Genomic DNA, 15,416 nt, shown 5'->3' on the forward strand with positions numbered 1-15,416 from the left:
TTGCCACGACGACCGCGACACGGACCGCAAGGCCGGAGCGAGCGACCGGCGCCGGCGGCACACGCCGTTCGTTCGCGTCCCTCTCGTGTGGCCAGGGCCGCCTGGCCCCTCGGCGTCGGGCGCTTGGGCGTTACCGGGTTTGGTACTCGCTACACCAGAGCTACAGGGCCTTGAAAACGGGACGTCAAGTGGTGCACGTCCAAGCCCGAGCGCGGCGCACGCGACGGCGGCCGCCGGCGCATACAGTGTCTGTGCTGTTGCCCCCGCAACGGCAATTCGTTCCCTACCGGATCGAGCACGGCACCGAGAGCTCCACGCGCGTTCCCGGCCGGATTTGGATGGATGCGCCGACCGCGCCATCCACCGCATGATTAGGCCCCTTTCCTTGGCGCCCCGACGGGACTGACGCGCGACGTTTCCTTTTTAATCTTTTTTTCTCCCAGGGGGCCCGGGCCCATCACAGTGATGCGCGACCTTCTTCTTCGGCCCCGTCTGCATCATCTCTCGTCTGTGCTGTGTTGTTGTCGACCGTACCGGCGGCGTTGCCTGGGCGCTGGCCCGCGTGACCGGACGCGCAGATAGGCCCAAGTTGCGGCTCGGCGGATCATACCATTCTCTGTTACCGCTGCTACTTACCGGGAGGATGATCTGGTCAAGCTTATCCTTAACGACGCCTTGCAGGCTGCAGCCATGTCGTCGGGCCAAGAAATCGATCGGGAATTCAGGGTCGTATCAGCTACTGTACTAGGAACGGTCGGGTTTGTACTTTTGCTGCACCACCCTTGCTTCGTTTTGGCCACATCACATGCCAGGCGCGTGGACGCGGACGCTCTGCCAAGCTCGGCTCGCACGGCGTTGTCGGCACGCGTCCGAGCGGGCGAGTGCATGCACGCTGCCCAGCCCATCCAGCCTGGAGCCACAACTCCTTCAATTCGCCCGCGCACCAGACACTTGACACGCGCTAGCCACCACGCACGGACGTCGACGTCCTTATTGTGTGCCCTTGCCCGCATCCACATAGCTAGCGCTGACATTCGACGCCGGACCGACGTACGCCGGCAATTTTATAACCGACTCCTCCACCGCACCTGCAGCCTGCCTGGCCGAGCATTTGATCTGGTCTTAAGTTTTGGTGCGTGTCTGGCCCGGCCGCGCCCCGGGCCGGACATCAACGTGACAACGTCAAATGGTGATGCGCCCATGCACTGCACCGGCCGGCCGCCAGGGAGTCAGGGACCAATCGAACGGCTGGCCTCGGGGGCCGCGGCGCGGCCGCACATGGACGCGCGTGCCCCGCGCCACGTTGCGCCCGGGGTGCACGGTGACTCGCGCGCCCACGCGACGCGACACGGCGGCGTTGCTTCTTAACCGCGCCGCACGTCGGGTGCGTGTCACCACCTGCAACCACATGCGCGCCTGGTGTACGTGGTGGCCTGGGGGGCCTCGCGCAGCAGCCTTTGGAGTAGGAGGACGCGGGCCGATCGGGTGCCTGGTACGGCCCCTGCGTCTCCTCGACCGTGGCGCCGTGCCTTCTGTCCCCTTGCGCGCCGCCGCCGTCGCCAGGCGCGGCTGCCGTGGCGTGGCCGAGCGAGCGAGTTGTTTAGTAGGAGTAGGCAGCCGGGCGCCAGGTAGCTTCGCGCGGCACCCGCAGGCTCCCGTCGCGGTCGCGGGCTTTGTTTAGTGGGGAGTAGGCGGCCGAAGCGCGCGTACGTGTCCCTCTCTCGGTTCGTTGCCATCGGAGCTCGGGAACTCCTTGCAGCACCGACAAAGCGGGCATTTCCGGGAACCGAGGCGATACATGTCATGTCCGGGACTCTGGACCCTGGCGGTATTCCACCGCTCTGTCGGTTTCCCACCCGAACTGGTACGGCGAGTACGTCCGTCGACACGCGCCAGAGCCAACTTTTTTTTTTGGTGGTGGGGTGGGGTGGGCTAAAGGACCAACCTATTATTCATAGTTGTCTCTGCGTGCAGATTCTTGCTCAGGTTTGTTTTGAGCTACTAGACAGTAGTAGTAGCTAGTGTGCCGTTAGCGTGGTCCAATTCTTACTCAGAATTAGCACAAGCACTTGAACTACCTAGTTAGTATAAACCTGCTTAGACTTCAGAGGGGCAATCTCCCTCCCCAAGGATTTCTCATCTTTTGTGTGGCGGCTTCCGTGCTCGCCCATGTCCATCGGCGTGGCTCTGGGAGCAAGTCCTCTGCACTGGCATCTTCCATCGAAGCAACATAACGTGGTGCCCGAATCAAGGGCTAAGATCAAGACGCTTATTAACTCAAGCATTGAGGTAGTAATGCACACGCTGGCACGCATCATCTCTTGCCTGTATTATTTTGTTTTCCATTATTTCCCGTAACATAGGAGGCGTCGAGAGGCGTTGACACGCGCTGCTGCTCGCTGGCACGATCGAGCAGCAAACCCTGCGTGCCCTCTGACAACCGTGAGAAGTCGCGCATTTCTTTACACCGAGGCTACTCGCGGCTCCCAAAGTCAGCTCGCCGCTTGGTGGTGCGTTGCAGTGCACCGCACTCGGCGTGCGCGCGGGAGACGTCGGAGTCCGCGCGATGCGTTCCTAGGACTCGATCTGCTCCGCCAGTCACGCTCGTTATCTATTCGGATCCCGTGGTGGTGGTTTGCGTTGGTGGCTCGTGATCCCGGCCGCGCGCGGGAGCTCGTCGTGGGATTTGCTGCCGGAGCTGTCGACACCGACCAAACCCGGCCACAGGCTGACGCAGCAGGGTTTAATCAGCTGCTGCGCCGTGCGCCTGTGTGCTGGCTGGAGACGCAAAGCGCCTCATCTTCCTGCATCGAGCTTGCGCAGCTTGTACGACGGGGGACGGCTGGTGGTTTGTGCACGCATATATATGCGTGGTGTGTGTTGGGAGCTGCCCAGTAAGCACCTGGGTTAGTTTCTCTCATGGATGGATACTAGCAAGCTAAGCAGCAGCTTGTTTATACACTGCATACTTTGCTTTCCTAGTATGTTACTGAATTGAAGTTAGTTAAATAGTATGCCAAGTCAAGCTAAGTAAGCGAAGTTAGTAGCTTGCACTTCTAATAATGCCGTCTGCATGTGCTACATACTCCTAGCTAGCTCTAAATCAGTTTCTATCCATTTCGCACTGTTCAATTCAGTATTCAGTACCGGAGAGAAATAGAACTAGCAAGTGCATGGTGGGAGGAAGAACCTCCAGGTCAATCTTTTCATATGCAACCTGACCAATAGTTAATCCCAAGTTGGACTAATACCAGCAGCTTGGTCAACCAAGTCCAAAGACTGCAGAGAGCCGGAACATACCAACCTGGCAGCTTCTAGCACGTCCACAGAACAGTACAGAGAACCGTTTACTGACACTGCTCAAGTTCTATGGCGTGCAGTTTTTTACGGTCGAACTCTGGTGGGTTTACCAATTACCACCCTAGCCAGCCAGCAAAACCGTTGACCCTCCCCGGATCTGGATCACCCGAGATCGGCCGGACCCTGGCCGGAGAGGCACGGCATGGAGGCAGGCGTGTGTACTGGCGAACGGGAACTGACCGCCGTCGTCTGCGTTCGGGCCGCCTTGGCTCAGACCGTTGCAACGTTGCGTCCGGCCGGCGCGCAACCATTTTGCCGGGCGGTTACCGCGACTCTGCATCGCCGGCAGTTTAGAGCGACGGCTGCGAGTCGTTGTCGACGCGGAATAGGAGATCCGAATGAGACAACGGACACGACTCTGACTACTCCTCCTCCTCCTAGCTAGTAGCTAGCACGGGATGACTCGCGCAGAGAACGAACAGGGAACTGACCGTCGTCTGCGCTTGGGCCTTGGCATCAAAGCAGGTCAACGGACACGACTGTGACACTACTAGCTAAGCCAGAACGGGACGACTCGCGCAGAGACGAGCAGGGATCCGGCCTAGTCACGCTCGCGCTGACTCGGAGTTGCATTGGAAGTCGACCGACGACCGACCGGCGGCCGCGGCACGGCAAAGACCGCCGCCCTCCGCCGGTCCGTCGCCGCCGCTGTTCCTGTGTACCGCAATGCACGGACAGGAATACTCACGGAGCATTTTTTATTATTTTTTACAAGGGTCATGGAGCATGTTTATTTGTAAACCGTACGTCGGATAGCCTAGGCGATACGAGATCAGAGCAAAATATAAACTGAGAATTCTGAGCACGTACGGACCAACCCCGTACTAACACGCCCTGAACTCGACCGGCGTACCCGGGCTTTTTGCACACAGGTACGGGCTCTTTACAGCAGCAGCCAGGGGCGAAGGCAGGGTCCAAACAAGGGTGGTGCACATCAAAGAGACGCATACAATATTCAATGTAGTTTATTATAAATTTGAGTCGTCCTGCTTGCATTTTTCTACTTCACCATGGTGTACGTGCACCACGGTAACTCAACGTAGCTTCGCCCCTGGCAGCAGCAGTAGCTATCCTACGATCCAAGCGCGTCCTTTTCACGCCACCATTGCGTTCGGCCTGTTCGTACAGCGTACTGCATCTCGTCGACTTTAAAGTCGCACATCTCTGGCATCCAGATCCACCGGTTCCGCGCGCAACCAAGAACCAATTTGTGTGTGTGTGTGTGTGCGTGGTACAACAGACTGCCAACCGATCGATCCCCTCGCTCCCCGTGTTAAAGGCGTCGTCGCCGATCCACTCGATGCTGATCGAAGAAACTTCGCCCGGCTTTGCACCAATTGCTATCTCGCCCTGTCGGCCGTGCCCAGGCAACAATGCATGCATGAACCAGCCAGCCAGCCAGCCCATGACTTTGGTTATGTGTTGTTTGTGCAAGTTGACATGTGACAAGCAAGTAGCAGTATAGATGTCATCGCTGTGCATCGTAAGAGGAGAATCAGGATCCCGGCCAAATCTTGCAGGTCCGATGAACAGTGGCGCCAGGTTCATCTCTGATGGTGTGCCCTACCCGATCTCTTTCGTTTCACGACGGCACAGCCTGGCTGGGTTCTCTGCACGCGTGCAAGCATGTCTAGTTCCATACATACACATCCTGCGTTGACATGGAAAGAATCCCGCAGTTTATCTATTCACCACCATGCATGCCCACACTGTAGCGTGGCGCACCACTGCACAGTGTGTGTCTGTGGCCTGTGGGCTACCTTGGACGGCACGCACCTTATCTTATTTGTGTGGTGTCATTCTAGCCAGCATCGATCAGCTCCATCCATCACCTCTCAGCAGCACGCAAGCTCATTAATCTAGCATGTGTGTTGGAACCCTAGACAGGGATCCTTCCATGAATGTGACCCTGATTTGTATCTTTGCTTTCATTCATGTTTTTATGTAACCAACAATAGCCAAGCAAGCCGCCTATCCACCGTCAAGGCAATGCAGGTCATGCTTGTAGCCTCGCAGGCCTCATCTTCTTGGTAAGTAAGGCCAAGCTGCGCACTGTGCAGGGTCCGTACGCCCACAGTGCTGACAGGCACATCTTTGAAAGTTTGCTGTTGCATGCATGTTAGGAGTGCAATGCAACATAGCAGCCATATGATGGGAAGCATTCTAATTAGCCAGTGGAATATGACGACCAGCTGCTGTTACATCGTTCTGACTGCAGACGACTGTGCATCAGTGATCTCGATCTTTTTCTGCTTGTCTTTTGATTCTTTAGTTTTTGCCACTTCTGTAGTCGTTGTCGGCAGTGCTTATCGCTCTTCAGATCCTGCCTTATCTTCATTGCTAGCTGCTAGATGATTTGTTCAATAATCCATTGCCCAATGAGGAGCAGAAAACGCAAAAGGACAAAGTGCAGACATGCATTGAGAATATTTTCCTCTTTGGCACATTAGTGTGCATGAAAGTAAACTTTAATCAATCTGGCCATACAGTTTATATTGACAATTAGCTGACAGTACGTACGTACTAGACTACTATTCATCTACTATATTATTCTATTGGTGATGGCCTTAATTCATGCATGGAATAATCATCCACGTCATCACCATCCAACAAAAGTGAAGTGGATGGACACACAAGATTATTCCTAGCTAGTGGTAGAAGATAAATTTCAGCCTCATGCATGCATGCATGCATATATGCATGTGTGAGCATGCACACACACCACCAATTATGGGCCGTGTATATATGCCGGATTCGAGCAGGAATATTAGGTTATATATCCGGAAAGCTTTTAGATTTTTTTAATTAGGTCGAGTGTCATGCTCGGATAACAGTAGTACGTAGTGTCCTAATAATAATTAGTATATGGCTATTGATACTGGCGACATGCCTGCCTGCATGCCCAAGAATGGGATGCACTACCAGCAAACGAGCAGGACGAGTTGGAGCTGTTCCGCTTAATGACGTCATACCTAACCCTGCATTCCATGATCAAAGGACACGCCATGATGATTGGTGACATGATTTCAGACAGAACTCATGCTTGGATCAAGTACCACGTTGCACGAACAGTGACAGTCTCTCACACTGCTGTTCTTTTTTTTTTTGCTTATTGCTAATTCAAGTTAAAATCCATTTAGGTATTCTCGCCTAACCCATGTTGCTCCATGTTACACAGGAGAGCATAGATTCTTCTGCTGTGTAGATAGCTAGGCTTCTCCTAACACTGCAACCAGTAAACAAAAACCCAGCTGATAATTAGTAGATGACAGCGAAAGAGCATTTGTCGGATCCTTCCATATGGTACGGTTCAGTTAAGGCAACCACGTACGAGTGGTGTTTCTTCTGGCCCTTTCAACAGAATTTTTAACGGATTAGCAGTATATATTTTGTCACTGTCAAAAGTGTAGCTGCCAGCAAAGGAATAAATTGATTGCTCTTCAAATTCAACGGCAGAACACCAAAGATGGAATTCTGACCTGCTTACTTCAATTTTATATAGCGGTGACATAGAACTATGACAAGTTGATTTCCTCTGAATGGCGCCTGACACTTTTTTTCTTCAGATAATAATCCATGTTGTGATGTAAAACTGTCTAAGAACTGTCAGCAGCTGCCTCAGTGCTCCAAATTAAATAAGTGGTGGACAAAACTGGATGGTGCCTGATCTTTTGGAAGGTTAGGAGAAAACAACTGGATCAGATACATGTCTGATCAACTACTGGATGGTGCCGAGACTGGGGAAAAGTCTCTTTTTTGGGGAAAATTCTCGTATTCTAACGGAGGTAGACCGAGACCGGGGCGCCGGATAACGAACTCTGAAACCGGCAAGCCCCCCAGAGAGCAAGAGCAACAGCTTTCGTGCAGAGGAGGACGTGCATGATAAACAAAACACAAAAGCTGGCTGCAGGAGGCGCGTGTAGGGGGTGGTTGCCGTGCTGCCCTCGCCCTCGCGTTGCCATCTTTGCCCAACCACGAATCAACTTTGGAGCTGCAGGGTTGTTGAGGTTAGCTAGAGATGGATGCGTCCAGGCATCTACTCTCAGGCATAGCCAGCTGGGTTCAGTAAACTAGCAGACACCTCGATCTACTTGCCATCATCAGCACTCTTTTTTTTTCCCTCCCTGCTTGTGTAGCCAAACACACAAAGAGGTGTTTAGATTAGTTACGGTCTCATGAACTTATTTTTACATCACCGCTGGTTTTTCTTTGCAGATTTACCATCCACATAATGAAGCACATGAGGTCTACTCAGATTGTTCACACCGTCAGAATGCTTTGCCGGTGTGTGCTCGGCACTACTGACCGGAACAAAGGAAGAAGCAGAACAGCCCCAGCTGACGGTTCGACGCGGACCAAGTCACCAGAGAGATCTCTGCAAGATTAGCGAGTCGCGTGCCTGTTTTGCGTCACTAGGTAAAAGAAACCGCACTGTACGAGCCAAGGGGACCAGCAGGCAGACAGCGGAAGGTAGCATGTTAGGTGCATCAAACTGTTCCCCCACTCTGATGAACATCTTTATTTGGCACAAGCAGCCGGTAATCGCCACCCGTTCCAAGCAAAACTTAGAAGGCACAGTGTGCCACCGATACTCTCCTCTGTTCAAGATCTGACGGCGATGGCTAATCCAACCTCTGATTGTGCATGCTGGTTACAGTGACTCTGATGCTGAAACCATCAGCTCTGCCGAATGCAGAGCGAGCACAGTACTGTTGGGGTGTTACCATTTTACTGCCACGGGTGAAGTGACTCGTGGCAGGCCATGCACCAGCTGCTGTGCGACCTCATCGCATCAATTTTCCACCGCAGCAAAGCAAGGAAAACATCTCAGGCAAGGATTACACGGGCAGATCGGTGCGCGGCAGCGGCGAGGCACCCGGTTGCAGTCGGCCTAGGGCTGCACAGACCCAGGCCTAGAGCTGCACGATTTATTGTTGCTGTTGCAGCAGTTCACCTATTACTAACACAGCACCCGTTCAAAAAAAAAAAACAGAGCACGACCAACCAAAGAGAGAGATGGTAAAAGAACAAAGAGAGAGAGAAAGATAAGGCAAAAATAATGTAAGGAGATAAAGGAAAAGAAAAAAAAGCGTGCATCAGCATTGGACCAGTGGCAGAAACGGTCTGGAGAGAGTGGGAGGGAGAGGTGTCATCGGGGACAAATAAATCAACCAAAAAAAGGGCCAAATCTGCAGCATCATTTTTGATGAGATCCATTAAAAAAAAGAGCGGCAATTATGCAGTATTTTCCTCGTTCTTGGCTCTGTGTAGCAGCAGCGCATTTTACCAGAATAATCCGATTTATTTTTGCGTCTTCCAAATCTGGCGATGGTGATGGGGACGGACGGGGACCCCAGCCGTCCAGCCCGGCCAGCTCCTCCTCCGCCTCCACGTCCGCCGCAATAAATCGCCCGTCGTCTCCAATTCCCCCTCCCTTCTCTTTGCCCGCGTCGGCTCGGCTCGAATCCAATCCCTCCAATAATACACACCACCGCACCCATTTGCGCCATGCCGCCGCGGCCGGCGACCACGAGCCAAGAACACGCGCGGCGTCCCTGAGCCATCAGGCCAGCAAAAACGATTCCTTTCTCTCTCTCGGATCCCAGCTCCCAAAGCGTGCGCGCGAATTCTCTCGTCTCGCCTCGCCCAGGTGACCTTCCCCTGCCAACAATTTATTCCCTTTTTTAATCCGTTGTTATTCCCTCTGCTATAATCAATCTACTGTTTCGAGATATGTGTTGGTGAATTCGGAGGAGGGGAAAGAGAGGGAAAAAAAAACCTGAAATTTTGTCAGCGTTTCTTGGCCTGGCTGCCCGCTTTCCTTTAATAATGGCCGCGCGGTTGGTTGGATTGCCAGGCCAGATGCATTGCTCGGGGCGCTTGGGCCATGCGAGCTCCGCGATTTGGGAGATGCGTGCAGTTGAATGCGTGGGATTTGCCGCGATTTGTTTATGCTAATCGCCCTCTCCTCCCGACCCGTGCTCCCCCCGCGTCTGCTCTCCCTTTCTCGTCCCCAGTTGCCGCCGAGCCAATTCAGCGCCGCTTTACTGTTATATAAGCGCCTCCCCGGACCAGGGCTCTGAGATGTGTTTATCTTCTCTCCTTTGCAGCGCCGTGCTCTTGTGCTAAAGATCCATGGAGGGGTACCAGTTGCTAGTAGGCTGTAGGATGGAGATGGAGATGGAGGAGGAGACGTTCTTTGACTCGCGAGAGGAGCTCACGGCGTCGCCGGCGCTCAGCCCGGGCCCGGCATTGCCGTGGTCGGGCAGCCTCGACAGCGTGGGGCAGAGGAGGGAGCGGTTCATGAAAAGCATGGGCCTGGAGTGCAGCCCGAGCCCCCGGCAAGCCGATGCTGTGGCGACCGTGGGCGATATTGAGAAGGAGGTGGTGGTGCTGCAAGAATTTGGGAGATTATGGTCGCAGTCCGATGAGAACAACTGCTCCATGTCGAGTTGGTCCACGGAGGATACGCGGAGCTATGAGGACGGTGCCTCTGATGACAATTCCGTGAGTGGATCCAGCAGGGATGATGCTAGCAGCAAGGTGGGCAGGAGTTTCAGTTCATTGTCCTTCATCCAGAGGCTTATGAGCCGCAGTTGTAAGCTTTCTGGTGTCCCCAAGGCGATTGAGAGGAGGAGAAATGGATGGCTTCGTAGGCTGGGCTTGAGGTCCAGTGTCCTCGATCATGGAGGCGATGAAGCTAGCACCAGCTCCTCAGAGAGTGAACAAAACAGGTGTGGAAGGTATGAAAGGGTCAAGGTCCGGTGCTACCGGAAGCGGTCAAAGGAATTGTCAGCAGTTTATCAAGGACAAGTGATCAAGGCCCATGATGGCGCCATCCTGACTATGAAGTTTAGTCCTGATGGGCAGTTTCTTGCAAGTGGAGGCGAAGATGGAGTTATCAGGGTCTGGGGTGTCACGCAGTCTGAGGACTGCAAAATTCCCATGGATGATCCTTCCTGTGTTTACCTCAAAGCTCATCACAATAGTGGATTGGCTCCTGCCGATGCTGACAATGAGAAGAAATGCAAAGTCAAGGGTGTGAAGCAATCCGCTGATTCTGCTTGTGTTGTGATTCCAACCATGGTGTTCCAGATCTCAGAGGAACCATTGCAAGAGTTCCGTGGTCACTCTGGTGATGTACTGGATCTGTCGTGGTCTAACAATAAGGTCAGTTAAAAAAAAGTGCTCCCCACCCCCATTTGTTAGGTCTGATTGCAATTTTTCCTTTGTCCTTTTCTTTCTGATGATTGAAATTTGCTACCTTGCAGCATCTATTGTCAGCATCAACAGACAAAACTGTTCGCTTGTGGGAACTTGGATCTGAAAACTGTGTCACTGTTTTTCCCCACAGCAACTTCGGTAGGCCTAAGTCTCTTAAATTACTGCCTCATAAGTTTTCGACTTTACTTCTGAATTTGAGCTCACAATTTCCTTTTCGAAATTTACTTTTGCAGTGACTTGTGTCCAGTTCAATCCAGCTAATGAGAATCGATTCATCAGTGGATCAATAGATGGCAAAATCCGTGTGTGGGATATTCCTAGATGCAGTGTTGTGGATTGGGTGGATATTAGGGACATTGTAACAGCCATTTGTTACCGACCTGATGGAAAGGTATGATTATCAGCATCCATCTGAAGTGTTTTTGGCTAACTTGTTGTCTCAATATTTTGTGAGATTAATCTTCTTTTCTATCCTTTGCATCCTGCAGGGAGCAGTGGTTGGAACCATTACTGGAAATTGTCGGTTTTATGATGCATCAGGTAAATAGAAAAAAAAGAGTGACATATCTGCTAGCTTTTCAGTATTTCTCTCCCTTTACTTGAATGACATTCCATATATGCTAACTGAAATGGCATCTGTCGATTCAGATAATCTGCTGCGGTTTGAAACACAAATTGCGCTCAATAGCAAGAAGAAATCTTCTCTTAAAAGAATCACTACTTTTGAGGTAAATATCTTAACGAGAAGAAAGGCTTTTGTTGCATGATTACTTCATCAATCATTTTTTCATTTTGATGCTTCTGGGTCTGACTCTTTTTTTTTTGTTCCCATTTTTTCATGGCAGTTCTGTCCAAGCAACCCAAGTAAATTAATGGTTACATCTGCCGACTCGAAGATCAAAATTCTTGATGGAACCATTGTGACTCAGAATTATAGTGGTACGGTTCATATGCTTGGACTTTGCTCCTCTTGCTCTAAGCAATCTTTACTTTTATGTATTATGAACTCATAATTTTATTCATTCAATCAGGACTTCGAAGCGGATCCTGCCAGTCATTTGCAACATTCACTCCAGATGGGCAGCATATAGTTTCTGCTAGCGAAGACTCAAATGTTTATGTCTGGAATCATGAAGACCAAGAAGAGGCTTCATTGAAACATGCAAAAACCATATGGTCGTCAGAGCGCTTCCACTCCAACAATGCAGCCATTGCAATACCATGGAATGGCCAAAAACCAAGAAACCCAGTTTCTTTGGCCTCTCAAATTTTGCCACCACAAGGTGACAATTTCTGGTGCATGAGCAAGGCTGTCAAGTGCAGTTCAAGCTGCAGTGAAGATTCTGCCATCAACAATTTTGTGTCACGATTTGCTCCTGGTATTTTCAATTTGAATCAGGAGTTCTCCACTGAGTCCACTTGCAGAAGTTCAGCTACCTGGCCTGAGGAAATTCTGCCTTCTCAGTCAATTCGTGCAATTTTGGATGAGTCACAATACAAGTTCCTAAGGAACTGTTTCCAGAGCACATCAAACTCCTGGGGTCAAGTGATAGTTACTGCAGGATGGGACGGCAGGATTAGGTCATTCCAGAATTATGGCCTACCAGCGCATCAGTGATCAACTTGAGCATTTGGTGAAAGTATACGGCAGCTTTGGCACCTCACATGGCCTGAAGAGAAGTACCCGCCCCCAGCTATGCTGGTCCAGCGTGTGGTTTCTTGGTACAAGACATCACATGCTCAGTGCTCCTGCTGAATTGTACATGGACCAGTGTTGTACATAATCAATCTGGTGGTCCTTGGAGATCTCCGCGTCAGCGGTTGTTCATGGCAGGAACCGTAGATTGTACCTATTGTAGAAAATTTTCAGCCTAGATCAGATAATTGTACCCCCACCCCCCACCACCACCCCCAAATCAATTGCTCATTGATATACCACAGAAATGTTAGTTTCAGTTGAGTGTAAATCCCCCTCCCATTGTATTGCGGGAGATCAACCGGGAACTGTCAGATACATATGTTCAATCCAAATATACAAAATTCGTTCATTTTTTTGAAAACTTTGTCCACGCTCCTGTTAGTTCTGTCAGTTCCTGTTAACTCTTTTCTGTTTTCTTCTCTCTCTTTTTTTTTGCGGCAGGTGTGTTAACCTGTTTGGCATCATAAGCCTGTTTTTTTGGACCCAGTGAAGCTGCTCAAGGGGTTATTATTGTACCTCTTATGGGACCTTAGGTGGTTGATCTTTGATTGGTTTGCCATGTTAGTTGCATCTCCAAAATCTATTGAGGATTTGAGCTCTATGTGATGAATGTGCAGCTATTTGTTTTGTTTTCCCTTTCGCGGCTACTATCTGTTTTGAAGATATTTTCGCTCCTGCCTTTGATCTGATCCTTGTTGTCTTTGCCAATCTATAATTGGGGATCATATCCTTCAAATTCTTTTGTCTATCTAGAGCCTCTACGTGGGATATGGTATCCAAAATATCTTGGTTGGGGCATTGGGCTAACACTCCATTTTCTGTTAGCACATTACATGATTTGTCAGGAGGTTGAGCTCCCTGCTATTCCGGGGCTGGCAAGGCTCCCAGCGCATGTGGCCGTGATGCCATTCGTCTGGACGTCTCCAGATTCAACTCACTAAAAACATCAGAAACGCATTTTTCTACTCGGATGCCTCACTTGGATCAAGGCAAGGCGATCATTGATCGTCTATAAATTTTTAACAACTTGGGCCAAGACTGTCGATCCTAACTTTGTTAAACACTAGCTTACTCAGTCTGCATGATTGACTAATGTAAGTCCAATGCAAGTTACACATCGTTTTTAATTCTTTCCAGCTTCTGGTCCTGATGAGGGTATAGTGATGCCATTGCTGACATCTAATGCTGCAGCCATTTTGATTGATTCTCAGTACAGGCAGCCCATTTCAGTCCGGAGAAAAACTTCAGTTGTGCTACAAACAGGGTATGTAAATCAGTGGTTTCATCACATACTAAGATTGATTTATGCAGCTCATTATGGTAAGGCAGGAAAACAGCGAGTCTGTGACCATTACAAAAAAAAAACATATTACTGAAAATATTTCTGTTACCAAACTGATATAATTTCCAGCCTAGCTGGACCAGATCACTAGGCCATCAGGATTGAGCAATTATGGTCAACAGAGGCTAGCTTAGAGCTGAGTAATAATAGAGAATTAGTCTAAGTTGCAGCCTCGCTTCAGCTTCAGCTTCAGACTTTGCATGTCTACTAGAGTTATTATTAGGTCATCGCTGATCTCCTTCCTGACCCTCTCTTAGTTTATACCTAAATATACATTTTTTTTCTTTTACCTGCCAGGGCTGCCACTACACTTCCAATTCACCGGTCCTGCAATCACCTTTCAAGAAAAGAGAGAGAGAGGTTAAAAAGGAAAACCGGTCCTGCAAATCAGAACACGACGTTGGAAAAGCCGGGAAAGCCTCGCTGCAGATTCAGAAACCTGTACTGAAGGCCTGAAGCCGCCAGTAAACGCCGCGAACAGTAGAAGAGAATTCACCGCGCCTTGGATTGATTGCGCTGCGCGGACCTGCGGCAGAGTACTCTGAACATCCTGGCCGGGCCCGAATCATTGCGGCCGGTCCCAACCGATCACGATCAGCTCCTTCCCAAGGCATAATTGCATCGGTTTGCAGCTGATTAATCTCTCTGCTGTTATTTTTTTAAAAAAATACTAATCAGAGCCCATCTTGCATCCGCAGCACACTAATCGATCCGTGCACGGAGATCAAATAAAGTAAAATAAAATCTGGGCGGTTTTCAGTTGCAACGAGATTCCGGTTACGTCCTCCGTGACCTCACCGCCGCGGCCCCTGTTTCCCCCGGGCGTGTGCCATGAGGCAAAGGCAAGTGGCCACCACCCCCGGCACCAGCGCAGCCAGATCGCCGCTCCCGGCGTGGCCACATCCGAGGTTGTGCAGTGCAGTGCCGCACAGGAAACGCCGAGGACGAGGAGCAGAGCACGGTAAACAAAGACCTACCCCTGCGGTGGCTGGCGGGCCGCGGCGGCACAGTGGCATCCAGTCCCCCGGAGGAGCAGTGCCCCGGATCCGAGCGCTGTTGGGAGCTGCAGTGAAACGGCGTCCGGATTTGTCCGTGGGGGCATCGGCATGCTGTCATATGCCGAGTGTCCCGTGCTGTAGCAGCAGTGGGAGACACGCTCGTACAGGATCCACCGCGGCGGGTGTTCGGAGCGGTGGGCGCGGGGGTGTCGGGGGCGAGCTCGGCTCCTCGCGGCCTCCGTTCGCCGCCTCATGCGCGATGCGATCTTGGAGGGGCGTGATGGGGGTGGTGGAGGCGATGGAGCTGCGGCGGAGACAGCTCACTCGCGCGCGCGCACGACGCGGCGGGATGATTCGCTCGCTCGCGTTGGATTTTTTTCTTCATCGTGGATTCGTGGTCTCGTGGACCCCCTCTAGGGTTCGTCCTGTACCCGGTGAAGGGAGCAGTGGCGAGGCAGAGGCGATGATGTGCAGCGCAGGCAGCATCTCTGCTTCCACATCCAAAGGAAAGGGAACGAAAAGGGGGAAAAAAAAAGAAAAGAACGGAACGGAATATCATGTGTGTGCTTTTACAGAGTTCGTTGTCTCGTCGTCGATCATGGTTTCACGTGGCGAGGTTTGCTGTTGGCTCACATCACTGCACGGCGGCGAATGCGCGATGCGTCCCCGTCTGCAGGGGACGGTCGCGTTTCGGCGCAGAGGGAATAATGCGAGTTCTGCTGGAGGAGGATACGCATCTGCAGACCGATTGAGCAAGAACCAGAAGTACTCTGACTGAAGTTGCCGGGTTCAA

At 51.4% G+C, this 15,416-nt stretch overlaps 1 protein-coding gene and 1 long non-coding RNA gene across 2 annotated transcripts; one reads left to right on the top strand and one right to left on the bottom strand.

Annotated features, from left to right (window-relative positions):
* Positions 1–8,781: 8,781 nt before the first annotated feature.
* LOC112900981 (WD repeat-containing protein 44-like) lies at positions 8,782–12,638 on the top strand. The gene is made up of 8 exons (XM_025969780.1): positions 8,782–9,010; positions 9,471–10,530; positions 10,632–10,722; positions 10,818–10,975; positions 11,073–11,124; positions 11,233–11,312; positions 11,430–11,523; positions 11,616–12,638. Exons 2-8 carry the CDS (start codon positions 9,496–9,498, stop codon positions 12,200–12,202), a joined length of 2,097 nt encoding a protein of 698 aa, XP_025825565.1. The 5' UTR covers positions 8,782–9,010; positions 9,471–9,495; the 3' UTR covers positions 12,203–12,638.
* A 999-nt stretch (positions 12,639–13,637) lies between these two features.
* On the bottom strand, positions 13,638–15,034 carry LOC112901473. Its single transcript, XR_003230306.1, has 3 exons — positions 14,603–15,034; positions 14,065–14,273; positions 13,638–13,962 (listed from the first exon to the last, which is right to left on the bottom strand). It is a non-coding gene; the product is annotated as an uncharacterized LOC112901473 (long non-coding RNA).
* Between the last annotated feature and the right edge of the window lie 382 nt (positions 15,035–15,416).

The sequence above is a fragment of the Panicum hallii genome, chromosome 7, assembly GCF_002211085.1.
Source record: "Panicum hallii strain FIL2 chromosome 7, PHallii_v3.1, whole genome shotgun sequence".
Classification (NCBI taxonomy): Eukaryota; Viridiplantae; Streptophyta; class Magnoliopsida; order Poales; family Poaceae; genus Panicum; species Panicum hallii.

Excerpts from the sequence above, each read along its gene's own strand:
- LOC112900981 (XM_025969780.1), top strand. The coding sequence starts at position 9,496 with ATGGAGGGGTACCAGTTGCTAGTAGGCTGTAGGATGGAGATGGAGATG. Across the intron at positions 10,976-11,072 it reads GTTACCGACCTGATGGAAAG|GGAGCAGTGGTTGGAACCAT; the intron begins GTATGATTATCA and ends TGCATCCTGCAG. Across the intron at positions 11,125-11,232 it reads TCGGTTTTATGATGCATCAG|ATAATCTGCTGCGGTTTGAA; the intron begins GTAAATAGAAAA and ends CTGTCGATTCAG.